Here is a 21,614-nt window from a genome sequence, read left to right as displayed (position 1 = left end):
ATTGTGGCTAAGTAATACTAACCCCGTTCAATGTTTCCCTTTTTGTTTCTCCATTTTGGGAAACTCTCGTCCACCAAGAAATGATGACGATGACAACAATGGAAGCAACTCCGACATTAACATGAAAGAAGACTCTCCCTCCCTCCCACCACCGTCACCTCTTCCCTCTTCGAGAAATTAACCATCACTCTACCAAAGCCGAATCTTGACCCAACTCCGTTAAATCTCTCTTCAGCTCCGACAACGGAGGTTATGCGTGTCAAAAAGGTCTGAAATTTATAGCAGCTTGGGATAACAAAAAGTCGAAAACTGCACAATAAAAAAGTCTCAATGTTATGCATTGAAGTCTCAAGAATTTGGTTGAATTTCATCATTTAAGGTCTCGAATTGATACTTTACTATTTTCAACAGTTTCCTTTAATTTCAAATATTTAGCTTTAATGTTGTTTAATTCTCATATTTTATTATGGATTTATTTCCCTTTATTTGTTTCCGTTTTGAGGTTGTAACTAAAATTCATAGTACTATAAATATTTGTAACCTACTATTTCCGTATTTGTTCCAAAGAAGATTTTGATTAATGACAAAGAAAGAGAATTCTCTAAAAAAAATCCTTATTTTCGATATTTTTTGTGAATCAATGAGTTCAAAATGCTCTTAATCTGGTATTCGTGATCTATTGAATCAACATATTCTAGGAAGAATCATTGACTGATATTCATGCGCGAATCAACTGCTGTGGTTATTTATCCTTTCCACCACCTCTCACTGCATCAACAGGTTAGCGGTTCATCCCTAGGATAGTTAGCGGTATGATGGCAACCTCAAGCTCAACCCTTGTGTGTGTACATGGTCAAAGCTCCAATTTTGATCTAAGCTCCAAATTTTAGATGTATAGAGAGAGAGAGGAGAGAGAATAATTTTTATTTTATTAAAATAAAATTTTAAATAAATTATGGTTAAATCGAATTTTTGAAAATATGACAGAGTCAACAAAAAAAATTAAAAACAAATATTTCTCGAACGGAACAAAAATATAAAAATAAATATACGAATCAACTATATATTTTAAAATATATGTTTTTCATCTTTATTAAATTAAAGATATAAATTTGACATTTTTGAAAATCTTAATTTCTTTTTTTTTTTTTTTTTTAAAACAAATAGAAACATTTTCCCTTTTGAATATATAGTGCCGAGCGTACTCTAGATTTTTCAAAGCTTGAAATTTTAACAGAAGAAGTTAATAGATGTTAAAATTAAAGCAACATGTAAATACAAAAATTAATTAAAAAATAAAATAGAAGGAAAAAAAAACGATAGAAGGTTAATTATATATTTTTTAATATAATTAAAATGTATAAACTCCAGATTACATTAAAACACATGATTACATGATTTTACATACATTGACTTTTGACCGAGGGAAAGCGACATATATGCATGGCTTGGCACGCATGCAGTGAGAGAGAGAGAGAGAGACTTGTGGGCTAAGATATAACACGCTCTCTGACTCACGTCACTTCTCTCTCTCTCTCTCTCTCTCTCTCAGTCACACACTATTATCTGTGTGTTTCGTTATCCATAATTTTTTTTTTCCTTCCTTTTTCCAGTCCCTCGCTCTTTGTAATCTTCCACAAAAACAATGCCAATATTCACATCCGCTTCGCCACCGAGCCTCTCACTCCTCTCTCAGCTCTTCTTCTCCTCCGCCGGAGATTCGCCGGCTCTCTCTCCGTCGCCGATCCCGTTCCGCACCTCACTCCGCCGGAGAATTCCCCTCTGCTCCACCGGCGAGCTCGCCAAGTCAGAAATCCTCCTCCAGGATTCGCCTAACTCGATCGACCTCGCTCGCCAAGCTCGGGTGAGTCTGCGTGTTTGCCTATCAACTATTTGACCAAAGTCCTCACACAACCTTGTACGTGTAAAAGAATTTGGAAATTTAATGGTTTTTTTTTTTGGGGTCCTAACAATAGAGACTGTGTAGAGATAAGTGTATGTTTGATAGCCAGAAAATGAGAATGCACTTGTTTTTGGATTCAGGAAATTTTGAGGGAAAGTGTAAACTGATAATTGTGATTTTATCTTCCTTGGAAAAACAGTGGAATCTGACAATCTAAAAAAAAAAAAAAAATTGCACATATAAGGTCATAATTTTCCTCAGAATTTTCATTTCCAACCGTAAAATCAGGGTTCCATACGTAACCTAATTAGTTCCCAAGGAATTTCAATCTGTAAATCGCCTAAAAAAACAACACTCCGGGCTGTAAAACGTTTCCAATTTGTATATAGATTGGACTGGTTTTATTGTTATCAAAGAAGTTATAAGGTTCCCGAATTGCTTTCATTTTCACGTATAGTATTAGATTAAGAGATGTAATTATGTTTGTTGACCTAATACTTTGTTTCTGCTAAGAAGTAGAGCTCTGCTGATTGGAAAGAAGCAAAAAGGTACAATGAAGGTGGGCTCGTCTATGAGGGAAGGATTATCGGAAATAATGGAGGAGGATTGCTCGTCCGTTTCCGTTCCCTCGTCGGGTTTCTTCCGTTCCCACAGTTGAGCCCTTCGCATTTTTGTGAAGGTATATCCACAAGAAAACAAATGAAATTAATTCGGATCTCTTTTCTTATTCACACTCATGTCGGTCTAAACCTTTTTCGTTTAATTATCTCTATTGATCAACTTACTCCGTGATTAAAAAAAATATCACGTAGGACGAATTTTGAATTTATGTTTGACCCATCAAGGTTTTTTTTTCTTTTTTCTTTTTACCCTTGTCTGTAAATAATATTGCTTTCAAATGTTCAACATTTTATGCCATTGATGTTCTGTTCTTAACAGTTTTCTTTTTGCTTCCTCTTTATCATTTTTATTTTTTGCTGTCCTTTTGCATTTCTATTGATTTTCTTAAGCCAAACAACAATCTTTTTTTTCTTCTAAACTTTCTGCTATTGGACAAGTTTAGTACTAATTTTTGCGTTCAAATTCGAAGAGCCGAGCTGTTCTTGTTCCATGGAACCTAATGCTAGAATTAATTACAAATAATCGGCACAGATTTTACTCTAATTTACATTCGTGCTATTTGGTTATGTAAATTTCATCCGCATAACCTGTATCTTGTTTCTATATAGAACCAAATAAGACACCCCAAGAGATTGCAAAAGGTCTAACTGGTTCACTTCTTGCTATGAAGGTAATGAATCCTTCTAATTAACTGTACACTATACAACTCAAAGAACTTTGAAATATAGTGGGATCTTAATCTGAAATCTTTATGGTTGTAATAGGTGATCGGAGCGAACGAGGAGAGTAAGAAGCTGATATTCTCTGAAAAGGAGGCCATGTGGTCAAAGTTTTCCGAGCAAGTCGAAGTTGGGGATGTTTTTGAGGGAAAGGTGGGTTGTGTGGAGGATTATGGTGCATTTGTTCACTTACGATTTCGCGATGGTACTTTCTTTTCTCAAGCTCAGCTGGATTTGCATTATGAATATCTTGATATCATGTAAATTTTTTTAAAAATTACAACAATCGTGAAACAGGTCTTTATCATCTCACTGGACTAGTTCATGTTTCGGAGGTTTCGTGGGATCTAGTTCAGGATGTAAGAGATATTCTGACTGTCGGTGATGATGTGAGGGTCAAAATTACTAGCGTCGATAGGTAATAGTTTCACTTCCTGGCCAAGGCACCTTGTTCTTTTATTCCTCTACACCACTGTTAAATTCCAACAATTTGAAACTTACTGCCAACAACTTTTCAATTGTCTTTTGAATTTGATTCTCTGACATAATTTCTCACTCAGTATCTGAAACGTTGGAATCAACTCACAATCTGGGTAGTTATCGATCTGTGGATGTTTGTATTGTACAGAGAAAAGTCGAGGATTACTCTCTCGATTAAACAATTGGAAGAAGATCCACTTCTAGAGACACTGGACAAGGTTATTCCACAGGTTAGTAAAACTGAAACTTCTTTATGAGAAGTGATATCTGTAATCTCATTGGCTTTTCGAAACCATGAGCATCTGAGCTTCATATATATTGCAGGAGGGACTAGATACTTATGCTACATCAAGCACCAGCGAAAGCAGTGATATCGAGCCTCTTCCAGGACTTGAAGCTATATTTGAAGAGCTACTACGGGAAACTGGGTATAATTCCACATTTATCTTTATTCACAACTAAATATTTAATGCATCAACAACGATTCCTGTCAGAACAAACCCTGGCAATGTTTTAAGGCTGAATTCGTTCAGGTTTTATCTTATGCCACACAATTCATGTGTATCAACAGTATCATGTTTTCTTATCAGCAAAAACAAAAACAAAAATATGTAATCATTTGGGTTGTGGTTTTTCGTACAGATTTCACATACGGTATTATTCACTTTCTCCTTTTTTTTTTTTTTTTTTTTCTTTTTTGTAAATGGTACAGAATAGATGACGTTAGAATTACTCGTCAAGGATTCGAGAAACGGGTGGTTTCACAAGACCTTCAATTATGGCTTTCAAATGTAAGTTTCATAGTGTGTGTGTTTTACGTCTGTAAAGCCCGAACGCCTCTCTCGTATTATTAAATCAATTTGAATTATCTCCACAGGCACCAGCTATTAACCAGACGTTTACTCTTCTCGCTCGAGCGGGGAGGCAGGTATGTGAAATTACCACAATACTTCCAGTATTCATAAACATATTAGAGATTTTCAGCTGTGTAAATCAGAATTAAGGCTCACTTGATTCGATTTATTAAAAATTGGATATAAACAAATTACGAATGATAGGCTTTCGAAATGTCCGCTCACTCCCGAAAAAGGGATTTCTTCCTTCCATCCAAAATTAGTCACAATTCATCTCTCTACGTCCACTCTAACATATTACTAATTATTCTTAAATTTCCCTTAAACTAGCTAATTATTACTGGATTTCCATTTTTTTTTTTTGTCAAGTCTTATTGTCTCTCTATTCCAAACCTCACTCATTTTATATTGAAAATTGGATAAACGTGATACAATTAGCCCGCCTTTCCTCTACCATAAAAGCTCTTTTTTTAGAGTCATAATAAACTATTATCTATTCAACCCCTAAATCATCTACTAATTCTTATAAAACCTATATTCCTCATATCTTAGCAGTGTATATAGCCTAATAATAGGGTACATTGTGGGATTCCAGGTACAGGAAATACAACTGACGACATCACTCAATCAAGAAGGCATCAAAAAGGCGTTGCAGAGAGTGTTGGAACGAGTTCCGTGATAAAACCGTTTGTAACGGTTTGAGATCCGTTCTCTGTACAGATTTTCTTGCTACGCAAAACAATGTCTTTATAAGCTATATACATCGAGGTTATTTAGGTAAAGTTTACATAACAATTCTTTTCTCGTATTATTATTTTTATTTTTTGCTTCATTTTATTTTGCATAAATGATTTTAATACCTGAATATGTACCCTTCTCCACAACCAACCACGTCATTGAACGATTGAAGTGAACTATTCCACGGAATTTATAAATTACTTGGGATTAAATTACGGTGGCCTCCTTGAAGCATAAAATAGACGAGAGCAGTATTACATTTCTGAGCCGGAAAGTTAGCTCGAAATTGAAGTTATTGTGATTTGAAACAGTGAAACAATTATCTAGCATGAATATGGTTTGGGTCGTTATTGGGATCATCTTATTTCTGCTTCATTTGCAGCTTCTTAACTGTATTTTTTTATTTCTTTCTATGAGCAAGAGAGGTCTAAAATAAGAGCACAGGAAGTTCAGGTGTGATTATGGGTTACGATGTTCTCAAAGATTGATGGTTGAAACTTTAAAAAGTAAAAAATAAACTCTGTTTACTAATTGTGTTCAGATTTCCACTACACTCAATGCAAGAAAAACACTCCGGCTTTTGCAAGTTTAATTGAAGCTGAAACTCAGTTCACTAAACATTTTTGCTACTGTAAATATTTATGGTTACTTTGTTAATGTAAATATTATTTTTCCCGTCTCATGCAAACAGTTGATTGAATTCTTTTGTGAATACTACACTGTATAAAATAATAATAAAAAAATAAAAATAAAAAACTTTTGTGAATACTCTTTGATTACTTGGTTTTCATCAAACATAAATTTCCAAGGTCAGGTCACATAATCTTTATCATTTAGCAAACATAACCAGTTTGCCTTCTACGCATTCCAAGGAGAATAATTTAGCAACACCAATAAAAAAAATAAAATAAAATAAAAAACCTCATATTCACATATTTCAATTTCTGTTTGTGTGGGTTTGATATTTAGAAGTACATATCTATGCATGTATATTACAAATAAAAGAAAATAAAAAGTAAATGTTATCTGAATGACCCAAAAGTAACAAATGGGAAGTTGACAGGTAAGCATAGGAGATGCGATGGATGAAAAAAGAACGAAGAGGAATATCCTCCACACGCATACAGATATATCATCATCATCAGTATTGTTAGATATGATGATGATATCATCATCATCATCATCATCAGTAAGTGTGTGAGGACTTGACATGGCTGGAATAGGTGTCTCATCTCCGACCACCATCCCCAATAACCAAACAAATCTCCCGCCCGTCGTGGCATTGCTCCGAACGTGTCGCGATTTCGAGGAAGTTCGACAAATCCACGCCCAACTCGTCGTCTCGGGGCTCCTGACCCGCTCCATCAACGCGGGTAGGCTCGTCGAATCGTACGTGAACGCGTCGAACGTCGAACACGCCTTCTCGGTCTTCGACGCGATTCCTCGTCCCGACTCTTTCGCCTACAACACTCTCATGAGAGGCCTCACGCTCGCCGATCGACCCCGCGATTCCCTCCGAGTCTGCGACGAGATGCTGAGACGCGGAATCGAGCCCGACAATCACACCTACACGTTTGCCTTCAAAGCTTGCGCTCGAGCCGGAGCTCTCTCCGAGGCCAAGCAAGTTCACGGGCTCATGGTGAAAGCCGGGGTGTCTCCGGACACGTTCGTCCACAGCTCGATGATTCGGATGTACGCGAGTCTCGGGGACGTGACTTGCGCGGAAAGCGTTCTCTCGCGCTTCGAAGGAGAGGACACCGTGGCGAAGAACGCGATGGTTTCCGGGTATTCGAGCCGGGGACGCGCTGACCTGGCGCGAGCCCTGTTCGACGGGATTTCGAGAAAAGACGACGCGTCTTGGAGCGCGATGATATCGTGCTACGTCGACAACGGTATGTACTCGGAGGCGTTGGAGCTGTTTCGAGAGATGGTTGATTCTCGAGTCTCGCCGAGCGAGTCGACCCTCGCGAGCTGTTTGTGCGCTTGTGCTCGTTTGGGGGCTTTGGACACGGGAAAGTGGATTCATAAGTACGTCGATCGGGCTCTCGGGGAGCTCAGCGTTACTCTCGGGACGGCTCTCGTGGACATGTACGCCAAGTGTGGCTGCATAGAGACGAGCTACGAGGTTTTCGAGAAGTTGGAACGTCGAGATGTGGTGACTTGGGGCGCGATCATTTCGGGTTTCGCGGTTCACGGGGATCCCGAGAAATGCTTCGAGCTATTCGACGAGATGGTCACGCGAGGATTTAGACCGAACGGAATCGTCTTCGTGGCCGTATTGTCCGCTTGCTCTCACGGTGGCCGAGTCGATCTCGGGTTTCGGTACTTCCGTCGAATGGTCCGCGAATTCGGGATCTCTCCGTCGATCAAGCACTACGGTTGCGTGGTCGACCTTCTCGGGCGGGCCGGGAGATTATTTGAGGCCGAGCGTTTCATCTCGGAAATGCCCGTGAAGCCCAATTCGGTCATTTGGGGGTCGTTTCTGAGCGCTTGCAGAACGCACAACGACCTCGAGAGAGGAAGCTTGGCGTTCAAGAAACTGACGGAGCTCGAGCCGATGTGCGGAGACCGGTACAAGCTCGCTGCTCTCTTGTTCGGAGACGCCGGCGAGAAGGAAAGCTCCGAGGCGATCAGGAAGTTCATCGGCGAAAATGAATTGGAGACCACTCGTGGGTTGAGCTTCATTGAAATCGACGGCGTGGTGAGAGAGTTCGTCGCCGGCGAGCTCGCAAGCTGAAAAATGAAACATTATCATAGCATAGCACACAATTGCATTATAGTATGCAATCTTACTATAGTATAAATTCCATCATTACACAAGTATTCTGTAAATCTAATAACACAAAATAACTATCTGCAACAGTTTAGTATCGTTGCTGAAAGGTGTGACAAGGCAAGAAGAGAGGTACAGATTTTTTAAGGCAAAGTCACCAAAAATGCACAAACATATCAAAACCAAACCACTGTTTCTTCTACATCTCGATTCGTATCGCAGCACTTGTGTTCAAAACTAGCCTTAAAATTATTTATGGGACATCAAGAATCCAAGAAACTCGTCAACATACTTGCGTTGAAGCTCCAAATCTCCAAACACAGAACTCATCTCCTTGGCCTTGTCTCTGTACACTTTTCCTCGTTCTTCCACCGCGACCATCCTCACCGACTCGGCAACCGCGTCCCTCGTGAAAAATCCGTCGCTATCGTTCCTCGGAACAGGATATCCGATTCCCTTCTCCTCTAAAACCCGCACATTAAGCCCTTGCTCGTTCGAGCACGCCAACAACACCAACGCCCTCGAATTCTGAAGCGCCTCGACGACAGAGCTCCAACCGGCGTGAGTCACGAAAGTCGCGACGGACTCGTGAGCCAAGATCCGCGCCTGAGGAGCCTAAGTGGTGCAAATCAACCCGTGTCCTCTGACTCGATCCTCGAAACCCTCGGGTAACTTGTCGGCGAAGCAACCTCGAGGGCTTACGACCCAGAAGAAGGGCAGGCGCGAGATTTCCAACCCTAGTGCCAGCTCGGCGAGCTCTTCTCGGCTCATCTCGACTTCGGTCCCGAACGCCACGTAGACGACCGAGCCCTTTCTCTGCCTATCTAACCAACGCTAGGCTGATTTCCATTCGTCGTTTCTATCTTCGTCGTTTGTGTCTAACGTCCTCGGAAGCTGGCCGATTGGGAGGACGGGCTTTCGGTGAAGATCTTCGAGCAATCGGAGCCACTCGATCTCCACTTCCCGAGATCCCCGAACTGCGATGACGTCGCACCCTTTCAACGTCTCGACGATTCGGCTCACTACCGAGCCGCCACCGTCCCCGCCGCTCAAGTCTTCGAAGATCCGCGACACATCAAACTCCCGAAACGCGAGGTTCGAGGGAAACGGGACCCACTCCGGAGGGCTCGTAAAGTCTTCGGGCCTTGATCGGGGTCCCGGGAACTCCGTCCCCATAAACGCGAGCGTCGCTGCGGTGCAAGTGCTGAAGAAAGCCGTTTGGATTCCGATTCTCCTCGAGATCTCCCCGAGCCAGTGAGGAATGTAGTCGTAGATAACCCAGTCGGGCCTAAGGGATTCGAGAAGATGTCTCGCCGGGTCTCGGAGGAGGTCGTAGGCTTTCTTGAGGAGCGGGACTTTCTTCGACGGAAGATCGGTTGTGGCCTCGGCGCCGACGGGAAGGCCTTGTACGTGTGGCAATGGGAGCTCGATAAGGTTGAATTGGGGCGAGATATCCGGTGGGAGTTTTGGGAGGCGATCGATAATCGTAGGGGTCGAAATGAAGGAGATTCTGTGACCCTTTTGAGCGATCAGCTTCGCGAGCTCGACGAAAGGGATTATGTGGCCAAAGGCCAGCCATGGAAACATAGCTATATGAAGGTTGTTTTCTAGTTCCTCAACAGCACTGTCTTCCATTGAAGCCTATATGATATGAAGAGAAATAGGCTGCTATTTGTTTTTTAAGGGCTCCTCTCTCCATGTTATATTTTATAGGGGTTTTCTTTGTTCATATTCTTGATTGTTTTACACAACATGGCGTAGAATTTTATGTATTCATATGCTTGAGAATATAGGTGTATATGGATTCTTTTTCACGATTGCATGTAAGAATATGTTCTCTCTCTCTTGTCCTCTTTTGGCAAATGAAGGAATAATGTCTTGCTACACTTGCCCTGACAGATTTATAATATGCAGTAACTTGCTATGAATATAATATGATAATTGTATCATAGGCATAGCCAAAGAAAACCAAAAACAACACATCCAAGTACTGTACCATAAGTAGTTTTGACCAAAAGATTCTCAAATATTTTTTTTCCCCCTAAGAAAGATGTCGCTGAGACTTCAATAAATAGGCTTAATCAGCCACTGAAAATGACAATGTCACGAGGAAAAACAGACTCCCACAAAACATCAATGTCTACATGAATGGCGAGAGAAGCAAAGCTTGTGAGCTGATTGATTACAAGACCTAGGCAGAAATATATTTAAAAAAAAAAAAAAAAAAAAAAAACAAGCCCGGCGTCGCTGCGTCTTGACCAAATCCACCACTAAGCTAGCTTGGAAGTGGAACTCATTATCGGTCCACCAACCATTGTGAGTTTCTCGAAATTTGTTGGGAAACCAGCCAGTAGCAACGATAAAATGAAGTTTGATCACCGATAAAAAAAAAAAAAAAAAAAAAAAAAAAAAAAAAAAAGAGTTGGGCTACATGTTTAATATTTGTATAGCCATCAGGGTATATATCAAAACAGATTTCTTAATAACGAATTTGGCAGCATAAAACACAAGACCTTGTTATTTCCATAATTATTTTATAAAAATAGAAAAGAAAGAAAGAAAAAAAAACGTAAATACTAATTGTTTAATGAAAGGAGACATAAAAAACTACTATTTAGCTGAGGGTGAAGTGAGCCTGTTTTCGTGATCGGAATCGTGCTTTGAGGAAGAATCTCCGCCCATGAGCTCCTGAAACCCTTCGACCTTCACCGGCGGAGCCCGAACAGAGGACCCACCAGCAATACCACCCGCGTTCCTACCCAACACAACACAACAAACAACAAAGCAAAGCAATCAATCAATCAATCAATCATCGAATCAACTCTCAGTCATATCTCTCTCTGCTCTCGGGTCGGGTGATCATACTGGGTCGGGATTTGGACGGAGGCCATGGGGCGGAACTGGTGGGCGGCCGCCATTTGGTGCTGCCGGATTTGGTGAAGCTGAGCGTATCGGTTGTTGAAGCTGTTGAACGCGTTGGCGTCCATTCCTTGCTGCTGCTCCACCTTAACCTGCACCATCGGCTTCTCTCCCGCCGCCACGTCAGCGCCGCCGGGCCCGCGCGGGGTTCTCCGCTGCAGCTGAAGAATCTGTTGCTGCTGAAGCATTTGCTGCCGCTGGAACGCCAGACTACTTTGGGATTGCACGAATTGCTGCACCTGCTGCGGATGCAATTGCCGCGTCATCTGAAAACCAAGGTTTTTACATTCAGTCATATATATATATATATATATATATATATATATATATATATATATATATATATATATATATATATATATATATATACACATATCTAACGTCTACATATATGCGCCAGTTACTCATGGACCATCTGAAATATTCCGAAAATAATGTAGATAAGCAAAAAAAAAAAAAAAAAAACTCACGACCAATTGAAATTTTTCGAAAATAGCGCTTGTTAAAGAAAATTCTGAAAATAACCGTGGTGTATATCTCTCTCTATATATATCTAACGTCTACATATATGTGCCAGTAACTCGTGGAGCGACTGTAATGTTCCGAAAATAACGTTTTTCTAAAGAAGATTCCGAAAATACCATTTTCGAAATATATGTTGATAAGCAAAAAAAAAAAAAAAAAAAAAAACACCTCAGTAGACCAATTGAAATTTTTCGAAAATAACGCTTGTTAAAGAAAATTCTGAAAATAACCGTGGTGTATATATATCTAACGTCTACATATATGTGCCAATAACTCGTGGAGCGACTGAAATGGTCCGAAAATAATGTTTTTCTAAAGAAGATTCCGAAAATACCATTTTCGAAATATATTTTGATAAGCAAAAAAAAAAAAAAAAAAAAACCTCAATAGACCAATTGAAATTTGTCGAAAGTAACACTTGTTAAAGAAAATTCTGAAAAATAACCGTGGTGTCGGGGTTGGTCCCGACTAAAATCCATGAGACCCTGACATTATCGACCGAGAGACTCTACCGGTGGCCCTAATTGTTGGGTCCAGAGGGAATCGAACCGGAGACCGACAAGGTCCCAAAGAATCGCTCTTTACCCTTTTTACAATGCGTCATTTTTATTTTTTATTACCACCATGGTGTCCTTGATAAACCCGAAAAAAAAAAGTCCACGAGGCCCTGGACGAATCAAACCGGGGACTGACAGGGTCTTAAGAATTGGGGTTTTTAACGTTGCGTCATTTTAGAACGATGACATGTTTCTTTCTTTCTTTCTCTCTTTTGAAGGAATGGGAAGTGAACGTACTTGATGTTGTAGTCGAAGCGCAACCTGGGCATGTGTTGTCATCTGCGTATCAATCCCTCCATGAACTTGCTGCTGCTGATTTTGCTCAACATTATTCCTCGACCCTTCCTTCACATGCTCCACCAGAGACCCGAATTCACTAAAATAGTTTCAATAAATAAATAAGTTATCTAAAAAAAAAATTAAAACAAAAAAAAAGGTACAGAAACCCCACCCACCATTTCGTGCTTCGAAGGAACATCTTAATAAGTTCCGCAGCTGAGCACTGATTTCTGTAACTATCGGAAAGAACTTTCAAGATACGTCCCAGCTCGGTGATGTGACAAGTCATCAACTGCGAAAAGACTTCGATGGGAACCTCGGTAGTGCCTTCAAAACCCATACCCATCATCATTCTCGCTATTACTTTTTTGGGAAGCTGCGTCGCTTGCTCGTGGCTGAGACACCTCTTGTTCACAGCATGAAGCGAATTCGCTCCGTGTTCCGTCCCCGCGAAAGAATTGCTACCGAACCTCTCGATCGAAGCAGAACTCCGAGCCGTGACCCGAGGCAAGCTTTCGAGGACGCCACAGATCTTCATTCTGGGCTTCTCTTCCGCTCTATTCCTCGACGTGAGAGCACTATCGGGAACACAGTTCATCGCAAACATTATCTCCGGGAGAAACAAAGATTCTTCGTCGTCTGAGTTGCTTCCATCTGAGACTAGGTTCGAATTCCCATAGCCCGTGTATTGATCCTCTTTGAACGCGACACGCCTTCGCTTGTTCTTCTCGGAAAGTCTGACGTACGTTGACATATTGTCCGGCGAGCGCTTATCGGGTTCTTGATCGCCAAGTGACAGCCTGTACGGCCTTGTCGTTCTGTACTTGTCGATAAACTGATTGTACCATGTTTCGGGAAGAACTTCATTCCTGAATCTCTGGTGGATATTATCGTTTTCAGGCTCTCTATACCTCGCCCCGACCCCAAATGCTCCTTTAGACTGTATCTGGATATAGGCCAAATATTCAAAGAATGATCACACTATTGTATTTCAAAGAATGGCAGGCAAAAAAAAAAAAAAAAAAAAAAAAACTTTGTTTATTGTATTTCAATCCCAAAAAGAGGGGAAAAAAAATTTAATAAATTTAGACGAACCATAGACGAGGCAGTGCTGGAAGGAAGAGGAACATCCGCAGAAGAAGAATTCTCTAGAGTGAAGTAAACATCATCGCCGTGTAACTGCAAATCTGCGACATTAACAAACAAAAAATTACAATTGCCCAATCAAAGCATGAAATTAACGCAAAAGAAAAAGGAATCGAGTGACTGACAGGTTGGGTTGAGCTTGGAGAGGGAGAGAGAAGAGGGGGTTTTGGGAGGGAGGGAGAGAGAAGCGATTGATTTGTCGAAGAGAAGAGCTCGGACTCGGAGTTGGAGTTGGATTTGGGGCTTGGATTTGGACTCGTCGGCTCTCATGAAAGCGTCCCAGGTGGTGGGAGAGTTGAGGTACGGAGCGAAGTTTCCGTAGCAGGACTCGCCGAGCCAGGTCCGCCATATCCCAAGCGATTCGAGCTTCCGAGCTAGCTCGTACCCTCGACCGTCCTCGCCGAGTACAGCCATGGACGACGCGCGAGAGAAGACAGAGAGAGAAGAGCTCGAGAGTCAAAATGGAAGAGGAGGAATAGAAACGACGTGTCGTTTAGATATTAGCACCGAAATTAAAAGAAAAAACGTGGCATTAATTTGTCAATTTTTACACATTAATAACACCCGATATTTATATATAATTTAATATGAAAAATTAGTCGAACTAACCCACCTGAAACGTTGAAATTGTAATCTAGCTAACGTTTCGTCCAAATTTTCACTCTAGCAAAAAATGATGACGTGTAGCCCACATTTGATCAACCAAAATTTTCGAAGTTAATACATCTGTATATATTTATAATTTTTTAAAAAATTCTATATTTGGCAAAGTTTGTCATTGAGCGTTTATTTCTTTCTAATTTTTTGTTAATCTCCGTTGTTTTGTTAATTTCTGTTAATTATGGTAAATTTACATATGTGCAGGTAGAGCCGATCAATGCCCACCAATTTGAAGTTGTCGATGACGTGTTATCAATTGATATTTCTTTCATTTCCTTTAATACGGTGTTATTCACAAGCCGATCAAATTTTCAATACGAATTTTCGAAGTTAATACACGTGTATATATTTAAATTTTTTTAAAAAAAATCTATTTTTGGCAAAGTTGGTTATTGAGCGTTTATTTCTTTCTAATTTTTTGTTAATCTCCGCTGCTTTGTTAATTTCTGTTAATTATGGTAAATTTACATATGTTCAGGTAGAGCCGATCAATGCCCACCAGTTTGAAGTTGTCGATGGTGTTATCAATTGATATTTTTTTCCTTTCCTTTAATACGCATTTAATACGGCGTTATTCACAAGCCGATCAAATTTGCAATACGCATTTATTTAGTTGACTTCTACAATCAATTAATATTTATTTCCTTTCTTATTACATTAACGAATATCCTTTTATGTATTCAAATTAACCAAATTTCAGTCACGTGTAGATTAGAATTCCCTCAAACGTTGGCTAGTATATCAAGTTTTCTTGGATTAATTTTAGTTAATTTCCGTTTATTTTACGCACGATAAACTTCGGCTGACTAAAACGTTGGCTAGTATTTGGTTTCTATGATTTATGTTACATAAGGGTATTTTCGATATTTTCTAACCGTTTATTTCTGTAAATGACTAAATTATAAAATTTACCAAACGTTGGCTACATCCTTAAAATCATGTTTGAAATTGGCTACGTTGCTAGATTACCCATTTAATATTATATAAGAGTATTGATTTGTCCACAAATTTACAAATTTGTTGTTCATAAAAAAATTTGCTTTAGACACACGTGTCCAATCCTCAAAACAGAGGGGTGTGTACCAAGGAGGAAATTTACAATAATAATTTTTTTTATGTTTGTAATGCAAAATAAAATACTTAAATATTATTAATCCCGTTGAATGCTAATTAATTTTTATGTTGGATTTTTTTTCCTATTTTATAATAAACCTAACAAAATCTAATTGGTAATTTCACATCAACTCTAAAGTGGAAGTCGTGAATTGAATCACTGCGAACAACAAATATACCCTTAAAAAATCATAATTTTGATAAAGAGCCAATAAACATATACAAAAAGTGATTGAGGATATAGCTAAAATAAAGCTAGAGTGCGAACCACTATTTATTTCACGAGGAGTGAAGAGATTCCAACAAGCACTAACTTCCGATATCTATATGGAGAGCATGACTACGAGAAGTAAGTAATTCTTTCAATAAAGTCCCCAAGATATCTTGTATCTTTGCAAACAATTTGTCCTCACAAAAACGAGTCACTCCGTCACTATTATGTTGTACTTAATTGGGAGAGGCGATTGTATATACACTGATCAGACTCATTCTAGAGTCTCTAACAACTTCACCTACCAATTTAGAGCCATTTTACGCTATAATCACATAATCATTCATCTTAAATTTTTCATGAGGAGGGATTCATCGTGGCTTAGCACGTGGCTGTCGATCGTGATGCAGGTTTCGCCGGTCTCGGGCTGAATGAAATTCGTGAAGTCAGATCTTGACAGATTCCAAAACGAGATGAATCTTTGCTAGAAGACAATGTAATCACACAAATTAATTATTATACTATAATTATACGGTTGTAATTTCTTTTTTTTTTTTTTTTTTTTGGTGCGCATCCAGTACATCAATTTAAAAAAATATGTGTAATAGTGCACGAAATTCAATTGTTAAATAGTATTTGTCATGAATATAAAAAAAATGTTCATTTTGACCAAAAGTCATTCCTTCTTGTTCGTCATAATGTTTTTTTTTTTTTTTTTTTTTACTGAAAGGCAGCCTCAAGGGCTATAGATTAAGAAGCATGTCCGCCGAAATAGTCTCCCATAAAATAGGAGGAACCGAGTTATGTCACAGTACTCCCGAATCAAAATTAAGAGCAAATTTGGCAAGCACATGCGCAGCCATATTACAAAGTCTGGGAATATAAGTAACAACAAAAGAAGAAAAACCCAAGCCAAGGGCTCTAATGTCTTCGAGGACCCTCCCAACTTATGTGACTGGGAGTTTGCTGAGGGCAAGCAGCTTAGGAATCACAATCGGTTTGAACTTGCAGGTGAGTGATGCCGAGGAGGTTGGCGTTTAGCATGCTTCGTTTAACTGCGAGAGCTTCAGCGACCGTTGGGCAGAGGGCAGGGCTAGCCTGGTCGATAAAAGATCCGCGAATCACCCCAGCAGAAGTTCGGAAGACTCAGCTGAGACCGCAGCGACGTTTATCGACAGAGAAAGCAGCGTCGGTGCTGACAGCTACTACACCCGGGGATGGCGGCGGCCAATGCTAAGGACGGAGAGGGTGGTCGGTACCAGCAGCAGTCGGGGAGGCAGAGGTCGAGCTGACTCGGTAGTCCTCAAGATGGTAGAGAGCGTGGTTGACGGAGTCGATCGCAGGTCTCGTCCTCTTGTTGTGGATGGTGTCATTCCGGAGATTCCACGAGGCCCAAGCGATCATGATGAAGGCGTCAAAGTCTCGCTTGTCCAAAGAAGTCTTCATGTGAGAAAGGAAGCTGATAATGTCCCCGTGGAAGCTCGATTTGATCAAAGGCCACCACCCCGTCGGCTTCCACATTCTCTTGCTTTCCGGACAGGACCATATGGCGTGGAAGACAATTTCCCGGTCAGCAGCGCATCGAGGGCAGCTCTATCAAGATTCAATCCTCCGAGAGCAAGGTTATCCATAGTGGGGGTCCAATCTCGGCGGAGTTTCCAAGTGAAGGAGCGGATCTTCGGAGGGACTTGGAGGTGCCAAAGATGACTCCACCACCGATTCGTAGCGCTAGAAGATGAAGTTCATCATAATGTTTTTAGTTTTACTTTTACCGCAGTTAATCATAATTGACTATGCTCACTGCAGTCAACACCTGCGAAGACTGTGGTCAATTCGTTGATTTAAAGTTAATTATTATTTAAAAACAAAATTGTATGTCCAATTACACAGATTCTAAAATTTACCTGTTAATTTTGTAACCCCCAAAAGACATTGTCTCACGCGCGCACACACCAAAACGCTTGTAAATAGTAATACAAGGGCTGTGGATGAAATCCGTACATCACCGAGCCATTGACTCGCCAAATCGCCCGAACTCGGAGCCCAGGCAATGCCTTTGTGAATTCGAGTGCCCAACTGAAACGCAAAGACTAAAACGTTGAGTCTTCTTCAGAGACTCAAAAATCTACGCTGGTCTCTCAGGTAAGCTCTCTGGGCTTCATTTCTCTGGACTCTGAATTGTCTGTTAAAATCCTCCGATGGCAAAGCCTGCCAATAGCACCGTCTTCCTAGAAGATTGGTTGAAGAGTATCGCTGGTTATGATAATAATGGAAGCTCTGTTTCCAATGGCTTAAACCCCCAAAAAACCCCTCTCGCTTCTTCTCCGGCCAGAGCGATCATCCAAGCCTGGTCTGACCTCAGAGACTCCGTAAAGAACCAATCTTTCGATTCCAGTCACCTCCGAGCCCTGAACTCTCTCGTCACCCTCCAAGCTTCCCTCCACGTGGCCGATCCACAGGCCAAGCTCGTCCTTTCCATTCTCTCGAGCCATGATCTCTCTCTCCCTCCCGAGTCTCACCCTCTTCTTCTCAGGCTTCTCTACGTGTGGCTCAGGAAATCGGCTAGGCCGTCGCCGAGCCTCGTGGGCTCGGCTCTAGAGGCCGTCTCTCGGCTCATATCCTCATCGCGATTCGATGCCCAACTCTTCTCCGAGGCCGTGCTTCTTCTGGGCTCGGTCGCTTTCGCGAGCTTGGCGTCCGAAACCACCACGAGACTCTGCTTGGACTTGATGTCCGGGGTTTTGGAGAGGAATTATCGGCTCATGGGCTCGTTCGACGGGATTGTCCCGAACGTGCTCGCGGGGATCGGGTACGTACTCTCGTCTTTCTCTCCCGGGGACTCGAATTACGTCCGAGTTTTGGACTTCTTGTTGGGAGTTTGGGGAAGAGAAGGCGGGCCCGGAGGGAGCGTCTCGCACGGGCTCGCGATCCTCCACTTGGTCGAATGGGTCGCGACTCGCCCGATCGCCACGAGCTCCGTCGAAACCGTCGCGTTTTTCTCCCGAGAGGCTTTCGAGGCCGCCGAGAGAAAAGGCTTCGCCTTGTTCGCGGAGATCATGGCCGCGGCCGGAGCGTTGAGGGCCTTGAACAAATCGGCTCATCAAAGGTCGGAGCTTTTCTCGGAGCTGAGAGTCTCCGCCGAGGAGAGGCTCGAATCCGCGGCGAGGAGATTGGGAGACCGTTCCGACGGGCTTTCGTTGCGGTGTTTCGCTCTGGGTTTGGCTCGTAGCGGACCGGTCTCTCCTCGCCCCGCTTTCCTCGTCGCTCTCGCTTCGGCTCTGTTGACCGAGATATTCCCGTTGAGGCGACTTTATCTCCGAGCCGTCGAAACACCGGTCACGGAAACGGACGCCAGAGAGCACGTCGAGAGCGTTCTTTTCAAAGAAGCGGGCGCGGTGGCGAGCGTTTTTTGCAACCAGTACGCCTCGGCGAAGGACGAGGAGAGCCGAGCCGTGGTCGAGAGCCTCGTGTGGAATTACTGTCGCTTCGTCTACAAGGAACATCGGAGAGTGTCTCTGGTGATCCGAGCGAGAAAAGAAGAGGAGTCGCTTCTCGATATAGAGAAAGTCGCCGAGTCTGCTTTCCTAATGGTTGTCGTCTTCGCGTTAACCGTGACGAAACAGAAGCTTAATTCGAACTTGAGCGACGAAATCAAAGCGGGGATTTCGAGGGAAGTTCTGGTCGCGTTCTCCGCTTTGGAGTATTTCAGGCGAATCCGATTGACCGAGTATTTGGATACGATTCGAGAGGTTGTGATGTGCATTCAAGAGAACGACTCGGCTTGCGCTTCGTTCGTGGAATCTATTCCCAGCTACGCCGATTTGGTCAATGGGCCCGGTATATTACCTATAGGCACATTTTTTTTATCTCTATTTTTCTTGAAGAAATATTTATATGGAAAAACATAATTTTTTTTCAGACTTTGGATTCGAGCCCAAAACAAAATACGTTTGGTATAAAGACGAGGTTCAAACTGCGCGGATTCTTTTTTACCTTCGAGTAATCGCGACTTGCATAGATCATCTTCCCGGACCTCTTTTCGAAAATGTGGTCGCTCCCGTAATGTTCTTGTATCCTATAATTAACAAAGAGACACTCGTAAGTATTTAGATTTTTTTTTTTCAAATATTAATTCTTCCTTAAAGTATAGCAATCAGATACTTGGGACATCCGAGCGAAAAAATATCTCGAGCCTCGCATTCGATGTTCGCCGCGTTCTTGTCGTCGGGGAAGGATTCCGATCAAGAGGAAACTGCGTCGCTGAAGGAACAGCTTGTTTTCTACTACATGGAAAGATCGTTGATGGTATATCGCCTTTATTTGTCTATGTTCTTTTTTTTTAATTAATGCTAATCCCTTTTTTTCTTGAATTAATTTGTATACAGGGATTTCCTGGGATTACTCCTATTGATGGTTTGGCTTCTGGTGTATATGCATTGGTCCGATATCTTCCCGCCGGAAGCCCAGCGATATTTTATTGTGTTCATTGCCTTGTTAAGAAAGCTAATAGCCTTTGCAGAGAAGACTCAGCGCAGAAGGTTGATACTTGGAAGAATTGGCAAGGAGACTCGGAGCCTTTCAAGAAGCTTCTTGATTTGCTTTTACGCCTCACTTCTCTAGTTGATGTTCAGGTAACTATGTCCCTCTAGGGCTCTCTTTGGAACTATTATGACGAGAAAAAAATTAAAAGAAGAATCGAGAAAATATTTGTTGTCTTTTGAAGTCGAGGAAAATTTGACGGGGGAAACTGATCTCTTAGTTTTTCGTTTTTTTAATTCTTGTTTGGATGTGCTAAGAAAATTTAACGGGAAACAACTACGAAAAGTCGGTTTCGAGGCACGAGAATTGAGAGAAAAGTACAATATTGAATCTTCTGAATTTCCTTGTATTATGACTTTCCAAACATTTTTTTGGGGGGAAAATGAAATCCATATTTAGTTATGAATTTATTCCACCAATTTTCACTCAATCCAAACATAACCCATGTGTGAATTTCTTTGATGATCACGTCGATTCAACAATGGCATTTGCCTATATATTTTTTTGTCAGGTTCTTCCGGAGCTAATGAAGTTGATGGCACAACTGATCGTAGAGCTGCCAAAAGATGGTCAGGTCATGGTTTTGAATGAGTTATATTCAATGGTCGCCGAGTCTGATGATGTCACACGCAAGCCAACACTCGTCTCGTGGCTGCAATCACTGTCCTATCTATGCTTCCACAAAGACGATGATGCACGGAAAAAGACGATCGCATCGAATCGGCAGAAGGATCGAGAGAGAAACACTGTCTTTAATGCCCGATTATAATCAAGACAACAAGTTATTTTTTGCTCTTCGACGCGCATAAACCAGAGTAACTTTTCCTTACCTGCAATTTTTTTTCACCAGCTCATATTGACAATCAGATTTTTTTTTTTTTTTTTTGGTCTATATCTAGCTGGTGAAACATATTTTATAAGGAACAAGAAGATTTAGCGATGATTAGGTAGATTTTTAGTTTTCAATTATTAGATAGAGGATTTTAGAGATGTCTTACTTTTCTTGTTCTTACCAAAGATCGCTGGAAGCGCTTGTTAGATCATCCCCGTGGTGTTTTATTTTCATATAAATAAAAATCTTGCTCCTTTAAAAATGTATATATAACCTGTAATATAGTTTCAATGTTTATTTCAAATAATAACCCAATGCATTTAAGAGGTAAGCTTTGTGGGGTCATGCTCACTTCTCTAGATATATAGTTATATATAATAAACTATTATTCAATGCACAAAGAGTCTTTTTTTTTTTTTTTTTTTAATTGTGCGTGGATTCCATTAGAAATAATACATTAGTATAAGAAACACCAAAGACTTGAGAAACACCAAAGACATAATTGTAGGATATATTTTGTACGGTAGGTCGACTCGCAACTTTTTTGTGTTTATTTCACAGATATAATTGTAAGTGATATGTAATATAGTGGGAGTGAGACTCACAACTCTCGTATTTATTTCACACAAGAACATAAATCCAGTAGCTCAAACAAGATGTTCAAATCAGAACACCCAGAATTGATTAACCAATGAGAACAGAACCAACCCTTACTTCACTTAGCACTCTCGAATAGTATTTTAGT

The 21,614-nt window shown here is 41.1% G+C and overlaps 3 protein-coding genes and 2 pseudogenes across 4 annotated transcripts; 3 read left to right on the top strand and 2 right to left on the bottom strand.

Annotated features, from left to right (window-relative positions):
- Nucleotides 1-1,532: 1,532 nt before the first annotated feature.
- On the top strand, nt 1,533-5,527 carry LOC149394240 (Nucleic acid-binding proteins superfamily). Its single transcript, XM_089616791.1, has 10 exons — nt 1,533-1,864; nt 2,423-2,582; nt 3,133-3,194; nt 3,289-3,448; nt 3,541-3,661; nt 3,872-3,953; nt 4,048-4,151; nt 4,436-4,514; nt 4,601-4,651; nt 5,173-5,527. Exons 1-10 carry the CDS (start codon nt 1,646-1,648, stop codon nt 5,254-5,256), a joined length of 1,122 nt encoding a protein of 373 aa, XP_089472917.1. The 5' UTR covers nt 1,533-1,645; the 3' UTR covers nt 5,257-5,527.
- A 900-nt stretch (nt 5,528-6,427) lies between these two features.
- On the top strand, nt 6,428-8,203 carry LOC149394239 (pentatricopeptide repeat-containing protein At5g66520 pseudogene; annotated as a pseudogene).
- A 119-nt stretch (nt 8,204-8,322) lies between these two features.
- On the bottom strand, nt 8,323-9,756 carry LOC149394238 (putative UDP-rhamnose:rhamnosyltransferase 1; annotated as a pseudogene).
- A 543-nt stretch (nt 9,757-10,299) lies between these two features.
- Nucleotides 10,300-13,964, bottom strand: LOC149394237 (transcription initiation factor TFIID subunit). 2 transcript variants are annotated; one of them, XM_089617745.1, is made up of 6 exons: nt 13,640-13,964; nt 13,464-13,555; nt 12,545-13,314; nt 12,327-12,465; nt 10,954-11,273; nt 10,300-10,843 (listed from the first exon to the last, which is right to left on the bottom strand). In XM_089617745.1, exons 1-6 carry the CDS (start codon nt 13,926-13,928, stop codon nt 10,699-10,701), a joined length of 1,755 nt encoding a protein of 584 aa, XP_089473871.1. In that variant the 5' UTR covers nt 13,929-13,964; the 3' UTR covers nt 10,300-10,698. The 2 variants fall into 2 exon arrangements, with proteins under 2 accessions (XP_089473871.1, XP_089473872.1); XM_089617746.1 differs by having other exon boundaries at nt 12,545-13,308.
- A 3,478-nt stretch (nt 13,965-17,442) lies between these two features.
- Nucleotides 17,443-21,131, top strand: LOC149394236 (obscurin-like protein). Its single transcript, XM_089617679.1, has 5 exons — nt 17,443-19,335; nt 19,418-19,568; nt 19,656-19,803; nt 19,884-20,129; nt 20,549-21,131. The coding sequence occupies exons 1-5, from the start codon at nt 17,697-17,699 to the stop codon at nt 20,804-20,806; spliced, it is 2,442 nt and encodes an 813-aa protein (XP_089473805.1). The 5' UTR covers nt 17,443-17,696; the 3' UTR covers nt 20,807-21,131.
- Nucleotides 21,132-21,614: the final 483 nt, after the last annotated feature.

The sequence above is a fragment of the Urtica dioica genome, chromosome 6 (assembly GCF_054948205.1).
Source record: "Urtica dioica subsp. dioica isolate 48M chromosome 6, U.dioica_male_clone48M_v1_H2, whole genome shotgun sequence".
NCBI classification, from domain to species: Eukaryota; Viridiplantae; Streptophyta; class Magnoliopsida; order Rosales; family Urticaceae; genus Urtica; species Urtica dioica.
This window is presented reverse-complemented; position numbering and strand designations above follow the sequence as displayed.